The 27063-nt window shown below is 43.4% G+C and overlaps 3 protein-coding genes across 3 annotated transcripts; 1 reads left to right on the top strand and 2 right to left on the bottom strand.

Moving 5' to 3' along the window:
- Window positions 1-380: 380 nt before the first annotated feature.
- On the bottom strand, window positions 381-4652 carry LOC127774540 (syntaxin-32). The gene is made up of 5 exons (XM_052300802.1): window positions 4205-4652; window positions 2054-2304; window positions 1803-1972; window positions 1277-1474; window positions 381-740 (listed from the first exon to the last, which is right to left on the bottom strand). Exons 1-5 carry the CDS (start codon window positions 4458-4460, stop codon window positions 581-583), a joined length of 1035 nt encoding a protein of 344 aa, XP_052156762.1. The 5' UTR covers window positions 4461-4652; the 3' UTR covers window positions 381-580.
- Window positions 4653-10840: 6188 nt separating this feature from the next.
- LOC127774518 (acyl transferase 7-like) lies at window positions 10841-12579 on the top strand. Its single transcript, XM_052300782.1, has one exon. The coding sequence runs from the start codon at window positions 10967-10969 to the stop codon at window positions 12287-12289; it is 1323 nt and encodes a 440-aa protein (XP_052156742.1). The 5' UTR covers window positions 10841-10966; the 3' UTR covers window positions 12290-12579.
- Window positions 12580-21315: 8736 nt separating this feature from the next.
- Window positions 21316-25171, bottom strand: LOC127774529 (E3 ubiquitin-protein ligase At1g12760-like). Its single transcript, XM_052300792.1, has 6 exons — window positions 25055-25171; window positions 24650-24719; window positions 23190-23933; window positions 22687-22812; window positions 22325-22601; window positions 21316-22199 (listed from the first exon to the last, which is right to left on the bottom strand). Exons 3-6 carry the CDS (start codon window positions 23771-23773, stop codon window positions 21969-21971), a joined length of 1218 nt encoding a protein of 405 aa, XP_052156752.1. The 5' UTR covers window positions 23774-23933; window positions 24650-24719; window positions 25055-25171; the 3' UTR covers window positions 21316-21968.
- Window positions 25172-27063: the final 1892 nt, after the last annotated feature.

The following is a 27063-nucleotide window of genomic DNA, read 5'->3' as shown; positions in this document are numbered from 1 at the left end:
TAAATTCTGGACTTGAACTACCCACAGGTGCCATATCATCTCCGAAAGTTCCAGTTAATCTGGAATTCTGGATACTACAATTCCTTGAACACGACAATATAATTGCTTCAATATATTGTTGATGTAGGAGAGGATATACTCCTGTTAATCTAAAGAAACACGCAAATAAAAGCCAAGCAAAAGAAAGCACGCACAAATGAAATTGCTTTAAGCCATACTAGTGAAGTTCAGAAACAGCGGGTCGTCTGCTATGGAGCAATAGGCTGTCACATGTTCAGATATCACAACACCATCACCACCTGACCACCCCCTCCTAGGGGTTCACCAGTTGGCAGTGACAGTTTTCTTCCACATTGCTACCAACGTGTGTCATCAAATGGTACATTGAACAAGTAGTGAAAACTTTAACATACCAGTTCTGGAGCTTCTCCCAATTTACATGACCACAAAAGGCTAGACGGCTGCTTATCATCCCGGGTGAAAATTGTGTACATGTTGTAGTTTGGTAAAAATCAAAAGAATATACTACGCATAGCAGACAAACTATGCAGAACATTCATGGTGACATTGCAAGTGGAAATCATGCAACGAAGAATATAAAGATCATGAGGAAAACCATCAGCACAAAGAATATCTTCATCATCAGCCACCGGTTCGATGAAATGCTGTTGAGATACTTCAGTAGCTGGCCCTGAGCTCCCTCAACATTGGCTAGTGTGTCATCCATGTTCTCATCAATTCTGTTACGGATTGTGCGAATTTTAAACACAACATAATCTCAGGAAAATAGAAAAGCTAGTATGTGAGGAGATAAACAATTTGACATGAAACAGCTACTCCTTCCTCAGCCCTATGCATGAATCCTAAATGTAGTGCACTGAGAGAACAAGACATCAACATGGACTAGAAAAATTCTAAGAGTGAAGAAATGGCCAATGGCCATAATAATTGATAAATATATGGAAACCTATTCTTACTCTAAATCATTGCTGACATACAAAATCTAGTTGGAATTTAGGTCCTCAAAGGTTTTTCAACTATTCTCAAGTTACGCCATTAGTGGAAATTTTGAGACCAGGAGCAAAACAGTCTATTCACTGAATTTCAGGAAAATGTTCATCTCTTTAGCGCACAATGGGAATCTCCCCACAATGAGATCACAGCATATCTTGAAGCTTATAACAATTATTCAAAATAATGATATGAACTTGACCATAGGCATAAGACAGCCAACTCATGAATTAAATGGAACAGACTTTTGTAAAAGAGTGTTAACCTGATTGCTAGCTCTCCCTGCTGAGAAACCATAGTTGCCAGTTGTGTAAAAATGTTGCTTAGCTCATGGATGGTTGATTCAACATTTTGGAGAGCCTCCGCTCTACTCTGCATGTAACTGTCCTGCTGTACTAACTGCTGCTGCATGAATGGCTGAGAAGATGATGATGATGCTCCATGATCTCCATTAGTCTTCTTCCTGGTGAACAGAAACACAAAAAACATTTAAAAAAAAAAAACTAAAACCACACTACCAACTGAACTTGGCAAAGTATCATTGAGTTGTTCTTAGTGGATAGCATTGAGACTGTACAATGAGTTGTTTAAGGAAAATAACTGGAGTAACAAGCAGTTTATTGCACATTTGCATGCAAGTGCTAACTGCAGTTACTAGCCTAGATAGGTTAACCAAAATCTAGCAAGCAAGATGGTAGGCTAGGCTAGTGTGTTTTTCTATTGGGTATGAGCACATTCCCCAAAGGAACTTTAACAATTGCACTTTGCATAAATATGAGCAAATTTTATACCTCTGAAACAATGGAGTAGTGGCAGAATCACTGGCCCATGGTGCCGGGGGTACAGAGGATTCAGGACCATCCCTGGTAACAAGGGGACGTTGACGAACAAATGGATTTGATGCATTGTTCGCAGCTGATGATGAGAACATTTGCCTTCTATTCTCATGAACTTTCAAGTTCTGCGCATTCAAAAATAAACAAACTAAGTAATATATTTTTACTGAAGACTATCAAAAGGAAACAGGAAGGCATATATTTACCTCTGTCCGCATGGTAAGAACTTCCTTAAATTCTTTTGTTGCGCTCATCAGGCGATTTTTTAGATTGTCCACAACTGTAGTGGAATGATTTGTTGTATCCTTGGAAAGGTTGCCGCTCTCGTTTTGTGAATTGCAGAGAACCTGTAGGTCTACAACGGCAGAATTCAAAGCAGTGATATCTTTCTTGATAACTGCAGTCAGCTCTTGTATCTCTACCGTAGGGTCATCAAAAACAGATGTCCTCTTTGCCACTGCAAACAATCCAAGTCATAGATTAGCAAGGTCTACAGTGTCAAAGGAAAGCCTAAATATTAGCAGAGCATTGAAATAAGTATTTGTACGTTCAAGCGTTGAGGCTGTGTCCATCAAAGGTTATATCCATCTAATTCTTAGTGAAGTATTGAGACAATAACACTAGGTCGTTGTTGAGGATTTATGGTAATGAAAATATCACATACAACATCATTAATACCTATGTGCTTAACTAAATCTCAAGGAGTCAAAGATAGAACCAATGAATCATAGCTGAGAAAAAATCTGCAGATGATGATCAACACGGTTTAAGGCAACATATAATGTGCCAAATAAAAAGGGATTACATAACTTGGATTCTAGAAACATATTATTTGCACAATTAATAAAGTATGAAGAAGTCATGTGCATCAATGCTTATTTGCCAGCTATAAAACACCATGTGAGGAAAGTATGCACGAACAAGATACATTTAATTTCCAAATCCATCAGGAGCTAGAACATCTAAAAGCAACAGTCACTATTGCAAGAGCTCCAACCAACTATTGGCCCTCGCAGCGCATCTTTGAGCAGATATGATTAGTTCACGTTGAATACCATTGTACCCCCCATAAGACATGCAAACTACCGATGCATCCAGTTCAATGAGAAGAAAGAATGCCCATATTAGCTTCTTGAGAACATGGTGATGAATCAATCAGCAGCCTATTAGCAACTGTTTGATTTAGTAATCCCCCAAAGTATGCAATTCATGACATGATGGGACTCATTGTTTATACCATGGGAACACGATTACAGAATACCCCATCCTGACTACCCACAAAACAACGTGAGCAAAATCACAATACCCACTAACCGCATGGGTTGAGTGGGCACCAGAAGATCAATCAGCATGGCAGAGGAAGTATGTAATCAAAATATCACAAAATAACAAGCAAGCACATTTTTAGAGTATCTAACTAGTCCTATGGCAACTGCAAGCACAAACAGATAGCAATAATCGGCTGCCACGGTACTAGCTAATCATCCATACACGGTGGCAACTTCCTAGGTTACAATTCCATCGAGATAAGATCTACAGCATGGGCATCTCGAGATCCCAACCCAATAGTATGCCAGGAAACCGGCAGCTGAACTAATTGGCAAGGATGCAAGCATAAGAGAGACCAACAGGAGGGTAGTGAAGAGCCATACAATCGGGCCGCCAACGCTGCTGTAGCGCGCCACGCTCTCGACGGCGGCATGGAACTCATTGGTGTGATCACGGAATGACACCAGAACGGGACTCATCAGGTTCATGGTCATGGCGGACACAAGGGAGCTGGATCAGTATCTGAATCTAGGCGCCTTGGTGGGCGTGATGGGGCAGAGAGTGGCGGTTGGTTCGGTCTCTGTGGGGGAGGAGCAAAGCGGTGGCGGAGGAGGGGATCGTGATTTGGTGGGAAATGTTAATAAGGAACAAGAAACCAGAATAAAACCGGGAATTCTCTAGTTGGGCTCCATTGCAGAACACCACATCGTGAGTTCCTGACTAGACAGGAGACAACACTAGGGAAAGCAAGATACCCCCTAATTGCATCGGCTGATTGGGCACTGGAAGAACAATCAATCACCATAGCTGAGAGATGTAATCGAAATATTGTAGCTAGAAAAAAAAAATCTAACGAGTCCTACTGTTACTGCAACTCTGGAAGCAAGCATACATATATAGTTCAGAAAAAAAATCTAACTAATCATCGGAGACCGCACATACAGTAATAACTAATCAATCATCCATACATGGCGACGACTTCCTCCTAGGCTACGATTCCATCAAGGACGAGATCTACAGCGCGCGGGGTTCGAGATCCCAGCAACGGAGAGAGGGCAGGCGGGGCGAAGAGGAGGGAGGCGGCATACGTTTGGCGAGGCGGGCGAGCTTCTGCGAGGTCTGGTGGATCCCGAGCCCGATCTTGGAGGCGCGGCGGTTGAACTCCGAGTGCGCCGAGGCCGCCCCCCGCGACACGTCGAGCGGGCCGCCAACGCCGCCGCCGCTGCTGCTGCTGGGCGCCGCCGCCGCGGAGGAGGAGGCGTAGCGCGCGGCGCTCTCGACGGCAGCGCGGAACTCGTTGGTGCGGTCGCGGAACGACGCCGGCGCCGGGCGCCCCGGGTTCATGGCGGCGGATCTGGATCTGGATCTCGGCGCGGTTGGGTGGGTGGCGGGTCGACGCGGTCGCGGTGGGAGGGTGGGAGGCGGAGGAAGGAGGGAGGAGAGGGGTTGGGGATCGAGCTGGAAATTGGGGGAGATCGGCGAGGGAAAAGAATTGGCGTAAAATGGTGTTTCTCTGCGAGTTTGATGAATTTTTTTGGGTGTCGGTTGCCGGGCTTGTGTGACTTCGTAACGAGGTAATCCTTCTTACTCCGGACTATACGATGGAAAAGAAAGAAGTTGTATGTAGTAGGAGTATATTCCAAAGGATTTAATAATCTGTATATGTACCATTTAGTTTTATAGGAATGTAAATATGATAAAATTAAAGAAAGAATATATGGAAAATTTTCCATTAGTATAGATTAAAGTGTGCATGCGTTGAAAAAACAGGAACCCGGTCCCCTTTGAGTTGTGCTCAGGGGCATATCCACTCTCCGGGTGCAGCCCCTAATGGCTATGCTTGGGGCACATCGACCCCTATGGCCCCAAAGTGACCTACTAGACCTACATTTTAAAGTGTCGAGAACGTGCCATCATACGAGTGATCTACATCTTCAAGATTAGCCACATCATATGGAAGAAGGGTTCATCATCTCAAACTTAGAAATTTTCATCATCCCTCATAGTTGTGACCATCATCATCATTACCATCCACCAATGATCCCACGAGTAGGGTATTACATATCCGGTGGGGCTTCGAAATTGTCTAGAAAAGCTTGCCTCTCTCATTTTCATTCGCGCAAAGCATCACCTCTGTGGAATTCAATTTGTTGTTGACAACGATGTGTTCATTGGTATCTTTATTAGTCTCAACATATATCGGCATAATCTTTTTAATGCGCTCATATAAATAGGGTGTGTGTATAGATAATCTAAAAGTAAAACTTCGATGATAAAAAAAATGAGCAAAGTGAAATTTACCAATAAAAAACAATTTTCATAACGTTCCCAATTGAAAAAAAAAAGTAGGTGGCACAATAAAAATAGAAGTATTCGATTATTTTCCTGTGCTTGTGTCCACTGGGCCGCAGGTGACGCAATGACTGATGATGTTGTGGGTTGTGGCCTTCCAGGCAGACCAGGCCGACAGCCCATTTGAGATCAAAAAGGACCCAAAACAGTACACTGAACGGACCAAGATAGAGGATAGGACCAAAGGGGAGGAGAAAAGAGAAGAGAGATGAAGAAAGTATATGATGACTTACATGTGGGTCTAGCTTTTTTTCCTTGACTATGATGCCATGTAGACGTCAAGTGGGATAAATACCCTATCAATGCGACACTCAGGACGATACTGCCGTTTAAACCGTTCGAGGAGGTAATTGGTTTGGTTTTTATAGTTGAAGGAGCCTATATACCCGATTTTACGGTTGAGGGATACGATTCGACCTATGGCAATAGTTGAGAGACGCAAAACAGCTTATTCTTAGAGTCCGATATTGGGTGACACAGAATTGCAGCCCATCTAAATTCAGCACCCAATTCTTTTGCACTGCCATTTGCCAAAGAAATATCATTTTACTCCTTCAAACTATTTGATTAGATCATTTAACCCCATTAAAATACGTTTGGCTCATTTTACTCCTAAACTATTGAAAATGATTTACCCTACTTCCTAATAACTTGGATTTTTAACTATTTGATCCTTTTGAAAAACTTACTCCATAGATAAACCCTTAAAAACCCTTATTATAAGAATGAACTCTTTGCGCAACACATTCATTGTTGCTGTGGTCCACTATGTCAGCACCAATGACGTTGACATCATCCCCCTACCGCTTGGTGGAAGCCAAGTCACTTGTGTGAAGGGGAACAGTGCTAATGCCAGTGGCGCGGAGAACCTATTTATTAAAAAAATAAAAAGGACATATTTTTTTACAAATAGGTTCTTGCCTATTTATAATAGGTCCATTTATATAATAAGTTTTTTTTATCTATTTGTAGAATGAGTTTTCTAAAAGAATCAAAATGTGAAAAATTCAATCCTAACAACATCTCTTTTTCCTCTCTATGTAAGCTATATTTTAAACTACAATTTTGTAGAGCCGTAGATGACACCATCATCAAACTTCATCAGTCGTTTTCTTGAACTTTAAAATCATGATGTTTGAATCAATTCTTAGGTACTTCCAACCTAGGCAAACAGTAACAAAAAAAACTAAAAAAATGCTGAGACGTTAAGTTATATACATGCATACATCATCATCCTACAAAAATCATTGCAAAACAGGGAGTATTATAAAAAGGAGTAAAGGATAAATACATGAACCGTTTTAGGGTAACGAAAAATGGTTTAGAGGATTAGGTGCTTCGGTGAAATAACTTGACTAAAGCAGAATAGACCTTTTTTCCAAACATTTCATCAGGCTTATAAGTCAACTTATGAGAAAAACCAATATTTTTTTCGTTTGGCTTTTTTAAGTTATAAGTTACTCATACACTGTCAAACTAAAGCTATATTGGAATAACTTTTTTTACTTATGTGAAGTGGAAGTATAACTCCATCATTAAATTTAAGGTTTTAAAGCCACCATCTTATAAAAACATATAATCCAAAACGTTAGCTTAAAAGCGTAAGGCTAAACAAAAGGACCTCAATGTCAAACACTCAAAACTTTTAACGCTCCAATTCTTGAAACCCATAACAATAATCATCATTTAATTACTGTACATGCTAAACGCTGAAACTTTTGACTGAACAACACCAAAATTACGCTGTACATTTATACATGCATTCACACAATCATTTAAGTTCAGTCTTAGACATTGCAAGCCCCTGTGTTAGGGGCAATCTTGTTTAGCCTTTTATATAAATAGCGGCTGCTTTTCATTGTACACAACAAGTAGTTAGTTGGGTTAGGCAGCAATCCATCCAAATATAAACACAACAATATGTGCATGCATGCATGACATATATAAGTCATTGGTAGGCAAAGGCATAAAGTGATCTCACGATCGTCAGGAGCCATCAGCTACAGTCTCTACTAATTGTGGATTCAGAGCAATGAACACATGCATGAATGAATAACAATAAGCAGCCTCAGTGCCATGACAATTTTCACAGGATATATGCATGCACCCATACGCATACACTGAATTATTTGAGCCTGAATGATTAATGTTCTCTCCACTGCATGAGACGAAATGTCAAACAATGTCCTAATTCCTAAGTTTGTGCTGACTCCATTAGCATCTCCTCTCTGCATATGCATCCATGCATGTGTTAAATGGTAAAGTGATTACTAGCTAGCTTGAGAATAGTTAGTGGGTGTGTGGATGTAATAAAGTGAATGGCTAAGATTAGCTAGCTAGCTAGCTAGCTAATTACCTTTTTGCAGTGGGAGATTGATAGATAGATCTTTCTTGGCAACTGCTACTACTTATCCGCAATATCTGTATTCACAATGGTCGATAGTTCGACTAAATCACATTTCTCTCGAAGTTGCAGGTTTTGCAGTGTTAATTAACAACGAAAAAGTATTCTGAAAGTGCGAAATATAATGAAGGATCACGCAGACCATTTGTTTAATCAGCTGACCAGATAGCAAGCACTAACACAGCTGCACGTACTTTATGATGAAAAGAAAAGGAGAGGTGACAATTTTATACACAAATATCTGTAAGCGTAAGCTAAACGTAATACACCTAAACCTGGCTGTATTTAAGAACTACAAATTGATTGATGACTAAGATATTTAGACTATCATATTTTTGCAAAACACAATCTATCAATGATTAGATTGCGGTTCGTTTCGTTCGTTCAGATGCGCCATCATTTCAGGGAGAGAACAGGTGGATGGCTGCATATATATGCAACTAGCTGCATTTGCCATCTTACTATCTCACCAACCATTTCCTCAATGTGTCTGGCTCTCACGTGTTAAATATGAACAAAAAATTAAAATGATTCGTATCTTGACCCTTAGCCTGTAATAGCAGCCGCCAGCGCCACTGATCATTCGGAGGTTGTTTGGTCTACCAATACATTATTCAGAACATGAAGAGATTACACACCAACAGTCCAATTTGCTACTCCAATAAAGGAGGGAGTATATCGCATAGTTCAATTATAACCAGCTAATCACTAATTAATCAGTGCAGACTGTGTGCATGTTTAGTTCAACTCAAATTATTACTTACTGATGAAAGATCAATCTGTAACATGCTGGGTCATCAAATATTCACAATTGACTATATATGCAGCCGACGACGACAATGGTCATGAGACTACTGAAAACATGCCTGAATATGACAAAAAGGAGTGAGAGCTCAAAATCTTGTCTTCTTTGGTTTAGTTATTTTCTGGCCCACACGTTGTCTGAATTCTTTATCCAGCTAGCTTCTTCAGAGCTGACCATTATTGCATCATTGGATGCTTAAAAAGAAATTGAATTGCATGCATGCATATATCTGAAGACGTGTGAGTTTATCTTTTCATCCAACCACTTTCAGGGAAAAGCTGCATACATGCTCCATGAAAGACAAAGTGAAAGGTTTCTTGATCCAAAAAAGCTTCTGATATGATGGCCTCCATCTACCGAACTTTCCTGTTCAAACAACCCCTTTTGCAGTTTCCTTTGCTCTTTCCCACTGTTTATTCACATCAAGATATCTCTCTCCCTATGCACTATTGCTTAATTTCCATGCTAATTTATTTGATGCGTTATAATTGTGGAGTCAGACATGCGGCATTAAAACATTAAAATACTGAAAACTATGATCATAATTGATAAATTACGATCAAAGTTACACCTACATGTCGATAAATTTTGCTGCTACAAAATCAGTCCACCGGCTCAAGCTGGCTCGGTTTCAAAAAAATTAAAAATAAGTCAAAGTATATGTAGGACATACTCACAGACCTGAAAGCATTTATTATGATCAGTATTAGCTATTGGACCAGAGGAATTATATCAGTAATTTGGTGGAGTTGGTGGACTTTACGCGTGTGGTATATATAAATCTCGTTAAGAAGAATAATTAAAGACGTGTGAAATTGGTACAAATAAAGAATCTGGAGTAATTCAAATGTTTAAAAAATATATTCTCGAAGATACGCCCAATCCAGACAGGAGGTTAATCAGAACTAATAATAATTAAGCTACGCAAATTTAATTCCGCTGTCGGTCAGTCAAGCTACTCCCTCCGGGTTGATAATACTTGTCGTTTTGGACAAGGACACGGTCTCCAAAAAACAACTTTGACCATTATTTTCTATTATAATATGTATAAAAGTGTTAATAAATATATGATTTTATTAAAGTACTTTTCAAGACTAATCTATACATGTAGTCACCATATTTGAAAGACAAATATTTTAAAAATGATTCATAATCAAAGATTCTAAAGTTTGACCTCACCCTTATCTAAAACGACAAGTATTATCAGCCTGGAGGGAGTAGATCAAAGCTGCGAGCTTACTATAAGCATGCACTGCAGCATATCTGCACCAAACTAGACCACTGCTATTCCTTTTTGGTTTTAAATTTGTTGTAAGCCAAGTTGTCTCTCTCGATCCTGATTAGGAGTAACTAATTCACCACCTGCTGCTAATTGACAAGTTGTCTAATCAGTCGATCTGACTGTTTATCGGTTTAGCACTCGCTAATCAGTTTGATTTGATTTGATTTTGGATGACCTGGTCCATGGACCTGGTAGCTTTCGTGCTCTCAATGTGAAGGAACATGGCGTACTTCATCACCTTTGGAACGCGTCTCTGTTCGATCTGAGTCTGAATCATGAGCTTATGCCTGATTGAGAGGTTTCATCGGATTGAAAAAGTGAAATATGATGATGAAATAAATCTATATTTACCCCTGTTTTACCACTGGGCGATCAGATTTTTTTTTATCACATATCAACGGTTGCAAACAGAGAGTATTTTAGAGTACATTTTTGTTGCAGATTTATTAGACTGTGAAATGTGAAATCATTTGTCATGCTCACTGATTTAATTTGAAATCGTTGCTCCATTTCACAAAAAAAGGCCTTTATCCAGACAATTATGAGCATAAAACAAATATAAATTCAACTTTATAGTACAATTGCTTGTGATAATAATTAATTTGACCTATTAAAAAAAACACTGCTAATTTGGAGATAGAGTCCAGAGTCTATGGAGCAGGAAGGAAGGGTTCAGACTTGCTTGGAAAGCACATCTTCCCCTACCTTTGACCACGACGCTGGAACTCACACGAGCAGGAAATCTCTGACAATGGCAGGTGGGCCCCACCCCGACTCCTTCCTACCCCCGTCCGACTCCCCTCCTCGTCACCACGTTGTCCATTTGATCCACCATTTCCCAAATCCAAAACACCTATAAATACCACTCACCCTCCTTGCACTCCAAACAAGTCAAATCAAACCAACCATTTCAAACCAAAGCAAAGCAACGAGCTAGCAAGGAGCAACAACAACCACCCCTCTTCTCATCTTCGTAGTTGGTTATTCCTCTCAGCTACACTTTAACAATGGCGGCCGCCAAGTCCGTCGAGCGGCTCGGGCAGCGGCGGGTGGTGCCGGCCGAGCCGACGCCGGTCGGTCCCCTCCGTCTGTCGTGGCTCGACCGGTACCCTACCCAGATGGCGCTGATCGAGTCGCTCCACGTGTTCAAGCCGGCTCTCGATAGGGCGATTGGCGGCGATGACGTGGCGGTTGGGCCGGCCCGCACGATCGAGCGGGCCTTGGCGAGGGCCTTGGTGCATTACTACCCCCTCGCGGGCCGGCTCGCCTTCTCCGACTCCGGCGAGGTGTGCGTGGACTGCGGCGACGCCGGCGTGTGGTTCACGGAGGCGGAGGCGAGCTGCAGCCTCGAGGACGTGGACTACCTCGAGTACCCGATGATGGTGCCCAAGGACGAGCTGCTCCCGCCGACGCCGGCGGGGGAGGAGGAGCGCGAGCTCGTGCTGCTCGTCCAGGTCACCGCGTTCGCGTGCGGCGGCTTCGTCGTCGGGTTCCGGTTCAGCCACGCGGTGGCGGACGGCCCCGGCGCAGCGCAGTTCATGGCCGCCGTCGGCGAGCTCGCCCGCGGCGCGGGCGGCGTGTCCGTCGAGCCCGTGTGGGGCCGCGACGCGATCCCGGACCCCGCCGCCGCCGTCATCGGCAGCCTCCCCGACCCCGCCGGCGCCAAGCGCCTCGAGTACCTCGCCGTCGACATCTCCGCCGACTACATCAACCACTTCAAGAACCAGTACAACACGGAGGCGCACGCCGCCGCCGCGGGCGTCGCCGGCGTCGCCAGGTGCTCGGCGTTCGAGGTGCTGATCGCCAAGGCGTGGCGGAGCCGGACGCGCGCGGCAGGGTTCGAGCCCGACACCACCGTCAACCTCTGCTTCGCCATGAACGCGCGCCCCCTCCTCCACGCCTCCCTCCCGCGCGGCGGCGCCGGGTTCTACGGCAACTGCTACTACATCATGCGCGTCTCCGCCCCCGCCGGGAAGGTGGCGGGCTCGTCGGTGACGGAGGTGGTGAAGATCATCAAGGACGGGAAGCGGCGGATGCCGTCGGAGTTCTCCCGGTGGGCCGCCGGCGACATGGCCGGCGGCGACCCATACCAGATCACCTCCGACTACCGGACGCTGCTGGTGTCGGACTGGACCCGGCTGGGCTTCGCCGAGGTGGACTACGGGTGGGGCCCACCGGCCCACGTCGTGCCACTGACGAACCTGGACTACATCGCCACGTGCATCCTCGTCAGGCCCTGGGCCCACAAGCCCGGGGCCCGGCTCATCACCCAGTGCGTCACCCCCGACCGCGTCGCCGCCTTCCACGAGGGCCTCCTCGACCTGAACTGACGCCGCCGGCGGCGAACCTGGACTCGCCGGAGGCCGGGAGGATGGGTGGATTAGCGTCGCGTGATTAGGTGGGGGTGATTACTACTGATGATTAGATGGGTGGTCGTTGTGTGATTAGTGGGGGTTGGTAACTGAATTGGATTGGATTAGTTATTAATACGGAAGCTCGTGGGTGGAGTGTGGTGTGGGTGTGGGTGATGTAAGCCTGAAAATAAGCAGCTCAACTCCTGAAAATCGGGGGTGTTTTTGGTTCATCCATTCAATTGAATTTGGGTTGCATTTGATAACAATCTTCGAATTGTTGTGTTTACGTTTACGGCGTTGTCTGAATTGTGTTCCCTTCTGTCCGAAAGGGACAAAAGCGGCAGAAAATTCTCGTCAGTCACTCCGTTGTCACAGGGAGATTCAGATCTATTAAAGTTGGATTGCATTTCATCTAAAAGTTGGATTTTTTGTTGCATTTGGTAAGAAGTTTCAAATTCTGAATTGCTCCATTCTGTGCAGCAGTTTGTTTGTCAGTCACTTTCAGACAGATTCAGTGTCTCCTGGATCTTCAGACTTCAGTTGCTTGGTATACTGAAACATCAGCTACTGCTTCAGATCAGCTGGCATGCAAATGCATGCGTGTGTTGAGGAAAAAAACACGAGCAGCAAGCATGTTATTGGATCGTGATTGCCTCCTGAATTTGACCTCCAGGTTTAGTGGGCACGGAATCCAATCTGACTGAACCCATTTTTTCTTCTTCTGATGAACTGTCAGTCCAGTTCCACTGGTCTCCCTCTTTGATATTGTTTCCCAAGTGGGCTTAATATCAAACACTTCATGAAGAGATATTATGCACATATATTTGGTGTAAAATTCTTAAGCTGATGAGCAGCATCAGCAGGCTGGCACACTGACTCACATGCCTCAGCAGATTAGTCCTATACAAATGATAAATCTGTCAGCTAAACTGTTTTCAGAAACTATATTTTGCATGCTCTTCAGTCTTCAGGGTTGCAGACTTGAACACTTCAGCTCGCTGGCTGTATTCTTTACTACTTGACAGGTGCTATGCCATCTAATTTTTTTAGATAATAGAAGCTCTGTTGAACGATCAATTATATCCAGGTAATACAACTAAGCCTGCTAATGGGTTGGGTTGAAGTGGGTAAAATGGATTGGTTTCAAGTTTGGGCTGGCTTTGATTGGATGGAAATGGTTTGACGAGACTGATGGGTTGGGGCGGTTTGGACTACACGTGAGAACGGTTTGGGTTGGTTTCGTTTTGGGTATAAAATTTCGAGTCCAACTTGGATTAAATCCATGGATGCTATAGTGGATTCGATCCATGGAGATAGGGACGACGCTACGCTGCTGGCTGTGCGCTCGAACGCCGCGGAGCTCGGCTGCTATGTCCTCGCACTCCGCCTCGACGGGTCGTCGCCGCCGGCGCAGATCAAACTCCCTCATCCCTCGAACCTCGGACGCGTCGCCAAGACGAGCGTCGAGATGCTTCTCGTGTCATCGCCGGACGGGACGCTTAGCCTGGCCGTGGCGAGGCGCCACGAGATATCGATCGTTGTTGTCGAAGGACGACAGCACGGCGAGGTGGCCGCTGTCGTCGTTGTTGTCGAAGCATGATGGCGTGGTGAGGTGGATGCGCCGCGCCGCGGTGGACCTGGCAAGGGTGGTGGAGTCGGCGGCGCCGAAGGAGATACTGCCGCCATTGACGGCGGACGAGGAGGTCCGGCTGGAGTGCTTCGCCAAGAGGAGCGGCGCGATGCTCTTCCGGATGTACCATGGGTCCATGGCTGCCTCTTCGAACTCAGCTTGGCGACAATGGAGGTCAGGTTCATCGGCTACTATTCCTGGCCGGCGGGAGAAGAAGCTCGCCGCGCACCTCCGTGTCGTGAAGTAGCTCCGTCCCGCCGTTGTTGTGCGCGTCGGCCATGGATGCGAGCACGGCGGCGGGCGGCCATTGTCTTGTGCGTCGAACAGGCCAGCTGCTCACTCATCACGCAGTCTCTGGACATGGCGGAGGCGCGCAGCCACGGATCGAGCACGACGACAAGCTACTACCGTTGCATGCGTTCGTTGGGTTTGCATCAATGTTCCAAGCTGTTGTCTCCGCCGGCGGCGGCGGCGGTTTCATGTGGTCTCAGTCCATGGGTTTGAAATGGATTCAATCCACTTAGCTGCAATGGTTTGGGTTGGGTTGGTTTCAAACATCCTGCGGGCTGGATTGATTTGGATGTTAGAGATGAGAAAGTGGAGCGGACTGGTTTGGTGGAGTGGTTGCAGAGGAGGTGGATTGGGGTGGATGTAGCCTGGATTTTAACCCATTAGCAGGCTTGAATACAACCGTATCGAGAACAGGCTGTTTAGAAACTCATGTATTGTCAAGTGCACTAAAATGGTCTGATCAGTTTTGCTCCAAATTCCAGAAAGGAACCAAATTTTCTTGGGAACGCCTAGCTGCCTGCAGAGACCGAAACAAAACTATTGGCCATTTAAAACAAGACCGAATAACATTCATGATTAGAAAAGCCAGTTTGAATTCGATTGATCTACTAGCATAGAGTATAGTACTAGCTCCACTGATTACAAAAAGAATTGATCATGATCAATCATATAAAAGATGCAATCTTTCATGTGTTTCCCAGCATTAACGGTTCTGCAGGAGCAGCTTCTGGAGTCTGGATGGCTCATCCTTTTGTCAGATAGTGTCCGGTCTCTGGGTTAGTTGATCCTGCATTTCTTCAGGATCAGCAGCTGCCTACTGTACTGGTTTAGCATTTGACCGCCACAAGAAGCGGATCAAGATTCCAAGAACCAACGTAAATAAGGAACACATGGAACAAAACATCGCCACTGGGATTTGTTTCTTTCTGACCACATAGAAAAACATCAAGTTGAAGCTAGCAGCAGCCCTAGTTATTGGGCTGCAGAAACTAATTAATTCACTTGATTCTGGTGCCAGATAATGCTAGTATAGTACTAGTAGTCAATTACACTATCTGAAATCTGAAGAAGTTCATAACTGCAGCCAGCAATCCTTCTGCATCTGAAAGTTCAGAGGATACTCCTATCAAATAATCAGGTACCAGAAAATAGAACGGCATATCTTAACCACTAAACAAATGCCTAATTCTCGAAAATTATGTGGTCATGGAGGGAAACCTTTCTCACGGATGATTTGACTGATGCTTTCTCTGGTTCATCCTTTTTTTACATATGAAGAAATCTGTGTTCTTCTGAACAAAATGAAAATGAAGTACACATTGTTTTTTTTCGATGATATAACTAAATATTGTCAGACATCAAAGATGCATCCGGCCAAGAACACATTGCACTGCAGAACCTGAAATATATTTCTTTCAGAATAATTTCCTCTTTTATGTTGTTAGCTATCTGCTCTCCTATAATGATGCAAAGATAACAGGCATTTGACATCACATCAATCTGCAGTTTCTTAATTAGTAACAACAGTAGCAGATCAGCGATCCCCAAAACCAAATGGATTTATTTTTTTTAATACGTGAGACGCGCATTTTTTTTTATTAAGAAGGAATAAATATATGTACAATGCGGGCCGAAAAAATTAGAAGTGAAGGGGACAGGGTACAGTAGGGGAAGAAAAACAAAAGGCTTAATCTCCCAAAGAATTTTGTGATCCATCTACAATTGAAGGAACTACCATGTCCGGTATGGCTGCCCTAGCCATCCACCAAAGGTCCGCTTCACCCGTCATAGCCCTAGCGATCTCTGCCAAAGTCTTGCTTTCTTGGTTGAAGACCCAATTGTTTCTTCCCTTCTAGGTTGTCCATGCTACCAGTGTCGCTATGGTGTCAAACCCCTGGCGATGATCCTTGATCATCCTTTTGTGACTGTCACACAACCAAGCATGGAAGGACTGCTCGTTGAATGGTAGACATTCGGAATGGCCAATAGCGCTAAGAGCAATCCACCAAAGCTGCTTGGACTCCGGACAAGCGATCAAGAGATGATCAATCGTTTCGTCACATTGATCACAGAGGGGGCAGCGGTCCGGATGCGACAGACCACGACTTTGAAGGCGGTCCGCCGTCCAGCATCAGTTGAGAGCTACCAGTCAAAGGAAATAATGACATTGAGAGGGGGGGAAGGGGGGAGAAAGACTTCCATATTGGCTTGTGTTGGAAGCAAGTTCTTCCAAAGAAAAAAACACGATATGCCGAGCGGGAGGAGTACTGCCCCGAGCTCTCCCAGCACCAAGAAAGCTTGTCCGGCTCCTCAGTCAGCTACACAGAACAAAGGAGGTCCCAAAGTTTGAAGTATTGCACTCCTAACACCGAGGAGATATCGCGAATCCATCTCCTGTCGTGCAGTGCCTCAGCCACCGTGCGCTGGAGCAAGCGACATGGGGATTTTTTTTTTCCTTCGACACAACGCATAACTGAACAGTTGGTCAGTACTACCCCACAAGGTGAGCCTCTGCACCGTTGGCTGGGCATCACAGATTCACACTTCACAGCACATTGAAACTCATGCAAACTTGTCCCGTGGTGTATATGCACATCAGCAGTAACAGAAAAGGCATCATGAACCAAAAAGAATGACAGATAAATTAATTAAGGCTGTGTTTAGTTCCTTTCAAAGTTGAAAGTTTGGGTTAAAATTGGTACGATGTGATTGAAAAGTTGTGTGTGTATGATAGGTTGATGTGATGAAAAAAGTTGGAAGTTTGGATCCAAAGTTTGGATCTAAACACAGCCTTAATGGAACGCACATACAGACAATTGCTTGCAGTGCATATGTAGTAACGAAAAAATCAAGAAGAATTCTTCAGAGGAAGTATATATATAGTTTCAGTTCATGTACACTTGAGCAACTAGTTCTGTTCATAGTTGCATCAGCTAATTAATTAACCAAGTAAGAAGCTAATACACACAAATCACACTGCACATTCGCCTCACTGATGATGGAACATGCATGGCCAAGAAACAGCAGAAGAGATCGTCGAGCTTTCTTCAGTCGGAGTCATGGTGGTGCCAGCAGAGGAGCATGGAGACGCACCTCCCGAGGATGTACAGCCTCGTCTTGTGCTCCTTCAGCACCGCGTTGCACCGCCCGGCGAGCCCCACTCCGGCGCCGCCGCCGGTGACCTTCCCTCGCCGCCGCCGCCGTGGCGTTGGCGCCATCGCCGCCGACGAGGACGACAGGTGGCGGTACGCCGAGCAGACTGAAGAGGCGGACGATGAGAACTCCATGGAGAAGAGATGAAAACAAACGAAGACGATCGAAGGATGTGTTTGGTGATGTGTGTGGGTTTGCGAAACGATGAGGTCGCGATCCGGTGGTTTAAATAGGCCGAGGTGATGTGGCACAGGTGGAGGTAGCGAGATGACGATTCTACCCCCCTGGGGGTATGAGACGACACTGAGGGCTGTTTAGATCCTAGTAAAATTTTTCACCCCGTCACATCGAATGTTTGGATATGCATGAGTATTAAATATAAACGTAAAAAATAAGTAATTACACAGATTGCGTGTAAATTACGAGACGAATCTTTTAAGCCTAATTGCTTCATTATTTGACAATGTAGTGCTACAGTAAACATTTGCTAATGAATTCGTCTCATAGTTTACCGGCGGAGTTTATAATTTGTTTTATTATTAGTCTACGTTTAATACTTCAAATGTGTGTCCGTACATCTGATATGACACGCTAGAACTTTACACCTATGGATCTAAACACCACTGAGAAGATGTGATAGTAGCAAAGGGGTAGGATGGTAAAAATGGAGTGGGGAATAAGAGACCGGTCGTCGCCGTCGCCGTCGACGGCGTCGAGACAGATCGGTCAAAGGCATGCATATGATATATACATGCACCGTCGTCGTCAGGCGAGCGGCGGTGCAAGCAACGCATGCACGCGCGTACGTACGACGTCCGGTCCCCATCCCGCGCGCCCGCCACCGGCGTGGCGATCGAGCTAGCTGGCGATCGATCGCGGCGGGGCGGCGGGCGGCGGCCCACACGGGTCGGGGACGGGAGAGAAGGGGGGGAAGCAAGCTAAGCGTGCGTCGTCGTCTTCCTCGTCACCGGCGACACACCACGTTGCCGCGCCCCAGCTAGCTAGATGGCCCCGCGCGCCTTATCGCCTCACTGTGCACGCGCGCGCGCGCCCACTGCCACACTACATACTCGTACACGCTATACCGCTAGCGGTAGGCTAGCATACTCCCTCCGTCCCATAAAAAATCAACCTAGGATCGGATGTAACACATCCTAAGGGTATGTTTGGAGGAGCTTCTAGCAGTTACAGCTTCTCCTATAATCTCCAGTTGCTAGAAGCTCCCCTAAACAGTCTAGCTTCTTACATAGATTCTCAGTAGTTGTAGAATCTGTAGTTGCCAGAAGCCCAGCTTCTCCAGATTCTCACCAGCTAGCTTCTCAGCAGCTGCTTCTCAGAATTTTAAACTTTCCAAACAGGCCCTAATAATACGAATCTAGACGTCCAGATTCACAGTACTAGAATGTGTCATATACGGTACTAGGTTCGTTTTTTATGGGACGGAAGGAGTAGGTAGGTAGGCTGTAGCTGCTGGCTGCCTGCTCTCGCGTTGTTCGTCCAAGACGTTTATTTTTTACTGCACTTCTAGCTTTTTTTTTTCTTCTTCGAATCTGTGAACCTTTATATGATAGATTTTTTTAAACCTTTCTAGGGATATAGTTTTAATTCTTCCCAAGTTGAATCCGCGCTAAAATACGTAAAATATTCCTTCTCCAGCTCTAAAGAACGGCAATAATTAATTTAACTGGTTAGAATTTACGATTCGGGGGTTAGTTAACGTCAGGGTGAGAGAAAGGAAAGAGCTAAGTTTGTTGGGTTTAGAGGGATAGTTGTGGAAAACGGTGAGCAGGAAAGGGCGAGGCGAAGCCTCGTGGTCAGTCGAGGGTGGATCCAAAAAAGAAAAAACATTATAGGGTGACTCATCTCCCTCTTTCTCCCTTCTCCACTTTGGTCTCCCTCTTTTCCCCTTCTCCCTCCTTTTATAAATGGTGATCCAACGGGATAGAAACTTGAGTATCCCAACACCTACGTTGGATCCGTCCCTATTTAGTTACTAGCGGTGAACCAGGGTTGAAATGGGGAGTGGGGTCCCGACCAGTTTGGAGGTAGGGATGGTGGTGCCCATGAGCCATGAGGCCAATTGAAGGATGGTAAGCTGGGGCATGAAGAAGCTTAGCGACGGTAATGCGGGCTTGAGTGAAGCGAGCAACGGAGAGGAAAGGAGAAGGGAAGGGCTAGTTAAAACGTAGTTGCACGAATTATCAAAGCGATATTACTGCTCTTTTTTTAATAGATGACGCTGTTGACTTTTTGTCACACGTTTGACTATTAATTTTATTCAAAAAATTTACATAATTATAATTTATTTTGTTGTGAATTATTTAATCATTTAAAATACTTTAAGTATGATTTATATCTTATACATTTGCACAAATTTTTTAAACAAGACGACTAAACGAGTGATCAAACATATGTTTAAAGGTCAATAATATCATCTATTAAAGAACAAATGGAGTATTTAGAATTCACATGATTTATTTCTCTTTTACTTCCTCCGTTTCGCAATGTATTAATGTCAATATGAATATGGAAAATCCTAAAATGACTTACATTGCGAAACGGAGGGAGTATCTCCCAAGATCTCTGAATCGATTTCGAAAACGCAATGCATGAGCTGTGATCATTCTCCTCCTGATTGAACATCTGTCGTCGTGTGCTCACTGCTGCGCACGCACGTACGCAATGCCCTGCCCACACGTACGTACGTACGTCTGCCAGCCAGATATACTACGCATGAGTGCATGACCAGCTTTTGCATTTCGCACGAGAGATTTGGACGTATCGCTGCTGCCTGGTGGTGGCCGGTTTGGACCGGCGGCAGTGAGAGGCGAGGCCCAGTAGCACGTTGCATTGGGCCCATCACGCACTCATGTGCACAGAGACAGTGTCACACTCACACACACATGCCTCTCTTCCATCTTTGACCAGATTCAGACTACACCCTCTTTGTCACCTACCTTAACGTCTATTTTGAGAGCATAAAATTCTAAGAAGCAGCTGGTTGGTAGCCCATTTTTAAAAATCTAGGAAGGGTTGGGTTTCTAGTTTCTAACTTCTAATTCATTTTCTGGATTCTACAATTACAGCTTCTCAGAATCTGAATCTAAAACTGGAGAAGCTCCCCAAACAGGCCGCCCATGCATGTAAGCTGATGTAACCAAAATGTATATCATCTCTTGCTATTCTCATTTGGTTATTCTTCTTTAGTTCCATCTGAAGGAAAACAATAGGAAAAAGACAGTACATCTTCATTCATTCAGACATACGACAACATGATATGTGTTCCATCCCATTTGATTCTACATCGTTATATTTTTGAACAAATGGAATTTTTTTTTCTTTTTCTCGGTGATTGAAATTTGGCTCGAAATTTCTGAAATTTAGGAAATCCCGGGGGACAGAGAATGATTTCGTATGGAAATTTCTTTTTTTTAAAAAAAAATATTCAATCTAAATTTGTTCAAATTTAATAAAAATCTCATTCGAAATTCCTGAGATGCCCCCGGGCATAAATACGCAAAACGAAATTGCAAATGTATGCACCCATAGTTGCCAGTTGGCATAGAACCCGGATATTTTCATCGGGGATATATATGATACAGCTACTCTCTTCAGTCTTCAGGTTTTTGTCATCTGATCTCTCTGCACCAAGATGTGTACTACACTTCTTGCTGATCTTAGATTTGCCTTAGAAGATCAACAAGAAGGTGAGAGGGACATGATGGAGTGGTTGCCAATCGTCATTAGCTGTACTACCACTGCCTGCCTGCCCTGCAAAGTCTCTCTCCATCAGAGCAAACAAGAGAGGACCAATAATTGGAGATCTCTCTCTCTGGAGGATGAACAGACAAACAACCATGCATTAATCCATAGTTGCTTTAATAATTCAGTCAATGAATAAAGTTTTCTCCCAGCTACCCCAGATACAAGTTGTTGGATCTGCATGCAAGCATGCTACTAAAAACATAAACGTGGGAGTTTACTCTTCTGTTCTTCCATTCTCATCCAATGATTATGTGGGCTCAAATGATTATGTCATGGTAATATCATCTATAAGTGTTGCATTACAGTAGAATAAACTCAACTGCTAATCTGTACTTGCTCAAGCACTTGATGAGTGCTGGGAGATCTCTGCCTACTAACTGAATTTACAAAATGCAGGCAAAATTGATCTGATATACAATGGAGATGGTTGTTTTCTATACAAGGGAGCAGATACAAAGGGGAGGGGATTTTTTCCTAAACAAGGAGATAATTACATTGAACCTCCCCGGTTGAAGGTTAACCTCAACAACCTAATATGCTCAACTCAGGTGATCATCATGACAACTATTCCAACACCATCTATAATCTGTTACAGCCTTACAGGCAACTTCAGTTCAGAACAAACTGCAGGCAGCAACTCATAGCCATAGCCTCAGCCTCATAGGAGTTTCTGGGTTAACACCAGAGAGCAGTGTAGGCAAATGCTCTATTCAAGTCTGTCTGAAAAAAAAAGGGACTTGAGAAGTTGCATGCCAATTTGTAGATTGTCAAGAATGTGTTCCATCCCCATGCTCATGGGAAAGGGCATGAGAGCAGCTACTGTTGTGACTCGACGTCGTTCCTGACTCTGCTGTTGTTGCTGTCATGGCTGCTCCTGGAGCTCGAGTCCGGAGCATTCGTCGAGCCGCCTAAGTCAGCCTTGCAAAGAGGGCACAGTGCGTTTATCTTGAGCCATTTATCGACGCATTCCAAGTGGAAAACATGATTGCAGGGAAGCTCCCGTAGATCTTCGTTGTTTGAGAATTTTGACAAGCAGATGCAGCATACCTGCAGAGCCCAGAGATCCATAGGTGTCAATTGCATATGTGGAAACATGCTACAGACGTGTAAACATGAGCATAGTATATCCCAGGTTTGGTAAAGTGTAAACAGGAATGCAGGAGGACACTCACAGCGTCTTCTGCAGAAATAGTTCGCTCTTTGTCTGTTCCAGCTGCCAATACTCCACCATTATCTTCTCCCGCTTCTCCATCTTGAAACTTTTTCGATTGGAACTTGTATGCCACCAAGGCATCGATTGCTTCTGCAGTAGCGCCTCTGTTAAAATCCAAATCCTCGTGGATGCCCATCATGGAGATAATGCAGGGTAGGCAGCAGCATATCATTGTACAGAGGATGAAAGGCAGGGCATAGCCGATGAAGCCGAATGCAAGGAATACTATGCACAGCCTGAAAAATGATCACTAACAAATGAGTAAACATCTAAGTTGAGAAGCAAGGAACACATTGTCTATGGCTGCTTAGCATCACAGACCTGTACAAGTTAGGAGCGTCATGGAGAGAAGTACGGCCCCCGAATATCCACACATTCCCAACAACAAACCACACAGCAAAGAAACAATCCAGAGCCAATTTGAAGCACGCAACCAATGCGTAGACCCTATAAAGCACAGAAGGCATTGTTACCTCATAAATGAATCCAAATGTTAGTTAGAAGAAAGAACTCAGATGGTTTCATATGATGTTGAATCTTCTAGTATCCAGATAAGTGACCTAAAGTGTTAGAAATACTGAAAGCCCAACTGTTTTCAATGGCTACCAGGTAGACAGCAGGTGCAAAGACATCATAGTAAAATAAATTGCTAAAGATCATATGAAATTTGATAACAAAAAACAGATCTTCTCAAATATAGGCGGTTGCTCTGCCATAGCATATCGGTGGTTGATGGTTCCACTTAAATAAACTTATGAGCCTGAGAGTGAGAGGTAGTGCAGTCAAATATACTAAAGATAAATTCCCAAGAAAGAAAATGCTACCTTGGACTTGCAATCCTTGCTACTCCACCATTATTACCACTGTCCACAACTTCTGATCCATGAGCAGACGAAACTACTACATAAGAATTAGGCTCATATACGTCCCTTTCAGATGAAACCTGATTTGTTGATTCTTGCTCTGTGTTCTGCCGATTGCGGTGGAGAAATCGCCAATAAAGGTGAGGAAGAGTAGCAACACAACCTATCGTATAACCAATAAGCCACTGAGCCAAAGGAGCATGAGGATGCTCGTTCCTTGATACTGACAGGACAGTAATAGCTGCTATAATCTGGCTTAAACTTACAATAAGCTCAATTGAGATCCAGAAGCCAGAATTCAAAGGATTTGGTTGACGGTGTCCTTGATCTCTTCTTGCAAAAGAAGCGTTTCGGGAGATAGATGCAGGAGTTGCACTAGCAGAACTTTCTGGGACATGAGGAACATCATTTAGAGGCCCTCTAGTTTGGTGCAACTCATCCAAGTTATTATGATTATCCTGATGAGATGTTGATGGGAAAGTTGCATCATTTCTCAGTATGTCGATCGTGTGATCACGATGACTGGCATTTCCAGAGTCCCCCATCAGTAATGGATGACTATCTGCCTGACCTTCGCACTGTGGCCCAACAGGACGGACAGCAATAAACTAGAAGTTTACTCCACACATTAGCTTCAGGACATTCCTAGATATGTAGATGTTTTCAATTGAAGTTGCCTTTTTCACACCCTTGCTTTTAGTGTACCTTAAGGAAAGGAAAGTAAACAAGGTGTCAATTAACTGCCTGCCTAAACAAAGAAAGCATGTGTGCAAGGTAAGACATCATATATTGTTGGACAGGATTAGACTAGAAGGGAAGATCATAGCCTGAATTTAAAAAATACTCCCTCTTAATTCTTATTTACTACTTGTTATGTAGGGCATTGAAATAGTATGACATGTTTGATCATTGCCTTCTCTAATAATATATCTATAATAATTATATAACTAAATGAAATTATTTTCATGATAAATCTAACAATGTCATTTTTACATATAAAACATTAATGTTTTCTTAATATATTAGTGATTTAAAAGATTTCGATATTTGATTGCATGTATTCTAAAATGATTATAGCCTTTCCCTTAGGTTAGACCAATCATCTATTCTCGGTTTGCATTTTACATTACAAGTTACTTATATTACAGAATCAATTATTTCATCAACATATTCCTGCAATCTTAGAACTTGACTGCAGATCAATCTTTCAGGAGTAATTCAACAAGTCCATTAAAACAATTCCAGTGGTAAGGACTCGATTGCCCCCGATTAGAAAGCAACCTAGTTAAAATTGGATTAGTAGACCAATGCAAATGCAACACAATAGCAGCCATCCATTATTTGCAACTCAAGAACCTTACGGTGATGTCAGCTAATACACAAATGAAGCACTCAGCATGGAGAAGGAATGAACACCATACCTCAATGCCTCAGCAGCGAAGGTCCCTCTAATCACCAAATCTCAGCAATTCATCAATTCTCCTATTTCACCTGAACAAACAAGAAAACAATGTGGACAAACAGCATTGGGGAGAGAAAGAAAATCAAACAGAACCCCATCCCACAAGCATTTCTATGATCCTATCCCATTGGCCAAGAACCCAAATCAGCAAGAACATAGGTTTCAAAAAAAAAAAAAAATCAGCAAGAACATGGCAGCAGCTCGTGGGGATCGAACAGTTCAACCAAGAACGCAAGCGAAATCGGTGGATTCGGTAGCCTACGCTCCACTGAATTGGAACTCACCGAAGCAAGCAATCAACCAATCAATCAATCAATCCCCAATCCAACGGAGCGAGAGGAATCCGGAGAAAAATCAACCATACCAGGTGGAGATCGCAGCTTCTATTCGAGGTAGCTCTCTTCCCCAATTTCTCTATTCCTTTTTCTCCTTTTATTTTTCTTACGCTTTCTTCTCCCCAATTTATCTCGCGCATTTGGGGGCTCTTTGCTTAAGTAGGAATCCCCCCAGGTCAGCGGTAGAGGATGAACAGGTCGTCGTGAGGTCAGCGAGGGAAATTTCAACGACACGTGGAGCTCATCCCGGCCGTTTGATCAGCCCGGCCGACGAGATCGGACGGTCGGGGACGGGCTAAGTTTTCTCAGCGCACGCGTGCAGAATTAGAAGGTTTCTTTTTAGAATTTTTTTTTTGTTACAGGCATTTTGATTTTCATCAAAAGCGTGTGGGATTAGGTTGTTGCAATAGAGGTTAAAATTACAAAAGGTAATATTTGCTTGGCTAATGTTAGGTGAAGCTTTTTGGCTCGTGGGGAAAACACATTTTCCTCGTTTTGTTATGAGACAAATAAATACGTGCTGGTAAAAAAGAATTGTCCAAATTTAGGCACTGAAAATTTCCCGCTTATAAATATAAACAATTTTTATGTAGTTTTTCTCAGAGAATTTTGGGGCTTCATGGAAACCGGAATTCTTTGGTGAAATGTTATTTTTTGGGGAGATAGTGAATTGGTTTTGCTGGGCCTATAAAAATTGATCATGGGCCTGAACATTAAGTACGAAGTATAAATCAGCCCATGCCAATTCTTTTTGAACTGTTTTTTTCTAATAAAACATGTGCAAAAATTATGTTACATTTGTATAGAGTATGCTTGCAGAGAGATTCTACGTTCTGCTATTAATAAATGATGGGTTTTTCGAATTTCGTATAAGCGTTTTTCTTTTTCTGTTACCATTATCGTTAGGCAGCCTCCCGCCAAATGCACTCCGTTATAAGCTTCATTCGAATTTAAAGTTTAAAAAAGTTAAAATTTACTGCTTATTAATGGATTGCTCTATATTTCTAGCTTTGTTTGGCTGTTTACATCCATTTCAGGGTGTAGACCCCTCCAAAAATGCGAATGCACAAGTCTTGGTTTTTTGCTGACATAAAGTTTTTTTATCTGAATACTTAGCTGATAATAAATCTTGCCAAATGTCTCTCTTATTTTCCAGGTGCCAAAGCCATTTGCCCAGCAAGGCAACATTCATACAACCCAAATCTAAAATCTCCAAACGGTTTGTCAATTGACTAGGTGATATTTCTTAACCCCTTGATACTCTTGCCATAGAAATCTGGATATGAAAAATCTATTATTTTACTTATTCCTTTTGACAACTCATAAAAGGACATCATGTATAAAGACACACTACTAAGACTTGCATTTATCAGGGTCAATCTCCCACCAATAGCCAAAATTTTCCCCTGCCATCATCCTAGTTTTTTCTCATTTTTTTTAGTGGGACTCCAGTACACATTGTGAATTCTCTTTTTATCAATTGGGATTCCCAAATATTTCATGGGAAAAGCACCCCTTTACAAGTTAAAATATGACAGTATATCTCTTCTTTTTCTTGGGCCCCTCCTAAACAAAACACCTCAATTTTATTGAAATTTACCTTCAAACATGACATTTGTTCAAAGAGACACAAGATATACTTCAAGTTTTTTTTCATACTCCAGGTTATCCTCCAGCATAAAGATAGTGTCATCAGCATACTGCAAAATCACTATCTCATCCTCTATATATTCCAGCCCTAGCCCTTTAACCATCCCCTGTTCCACTGCTCTATTCATTAAAAGAGGTAGAGCATCAGCTGTAATATCAAAAAGTAGTGGAGACAAAAGAGTCTCCTTTCTCAAACCTTTATAGGTTTGGAAAAAATCCCATATCTCATCATTTACCTTAACTGCCGCTTTACCCTCTCCAACACATCTCATGATCCAATCACACCAAACACTAGGGAAGCCTTTTGCTTCTAGCATCTGACATAGAAATGGCCATTTTATTTTATCATAGGCCTTCCCGAAGTCCACCTTAAATAGAACTCCTGATT

The sequence above is a fragment of the Oryza glaberrima genome, chromosome 1 (genome assembly GCF_000147395.1).
Source record: "Oryza glaberrima chromosome 1, OglaRS2, whole genome shotgun sequence".
NCBI classification, from domain to species: domain Eukaryota; kingdom Viridiplantae; phylum Streptophyta; class Magnoliopsida; order Poales; family Poaceae; genus Oryza; species Oryza glaberrima.
The sequence above is the reverse complement of the archived record's forward strand: the minus strand, read 5'-3'. Positions and strand labels throughout refer to the sequence as shown.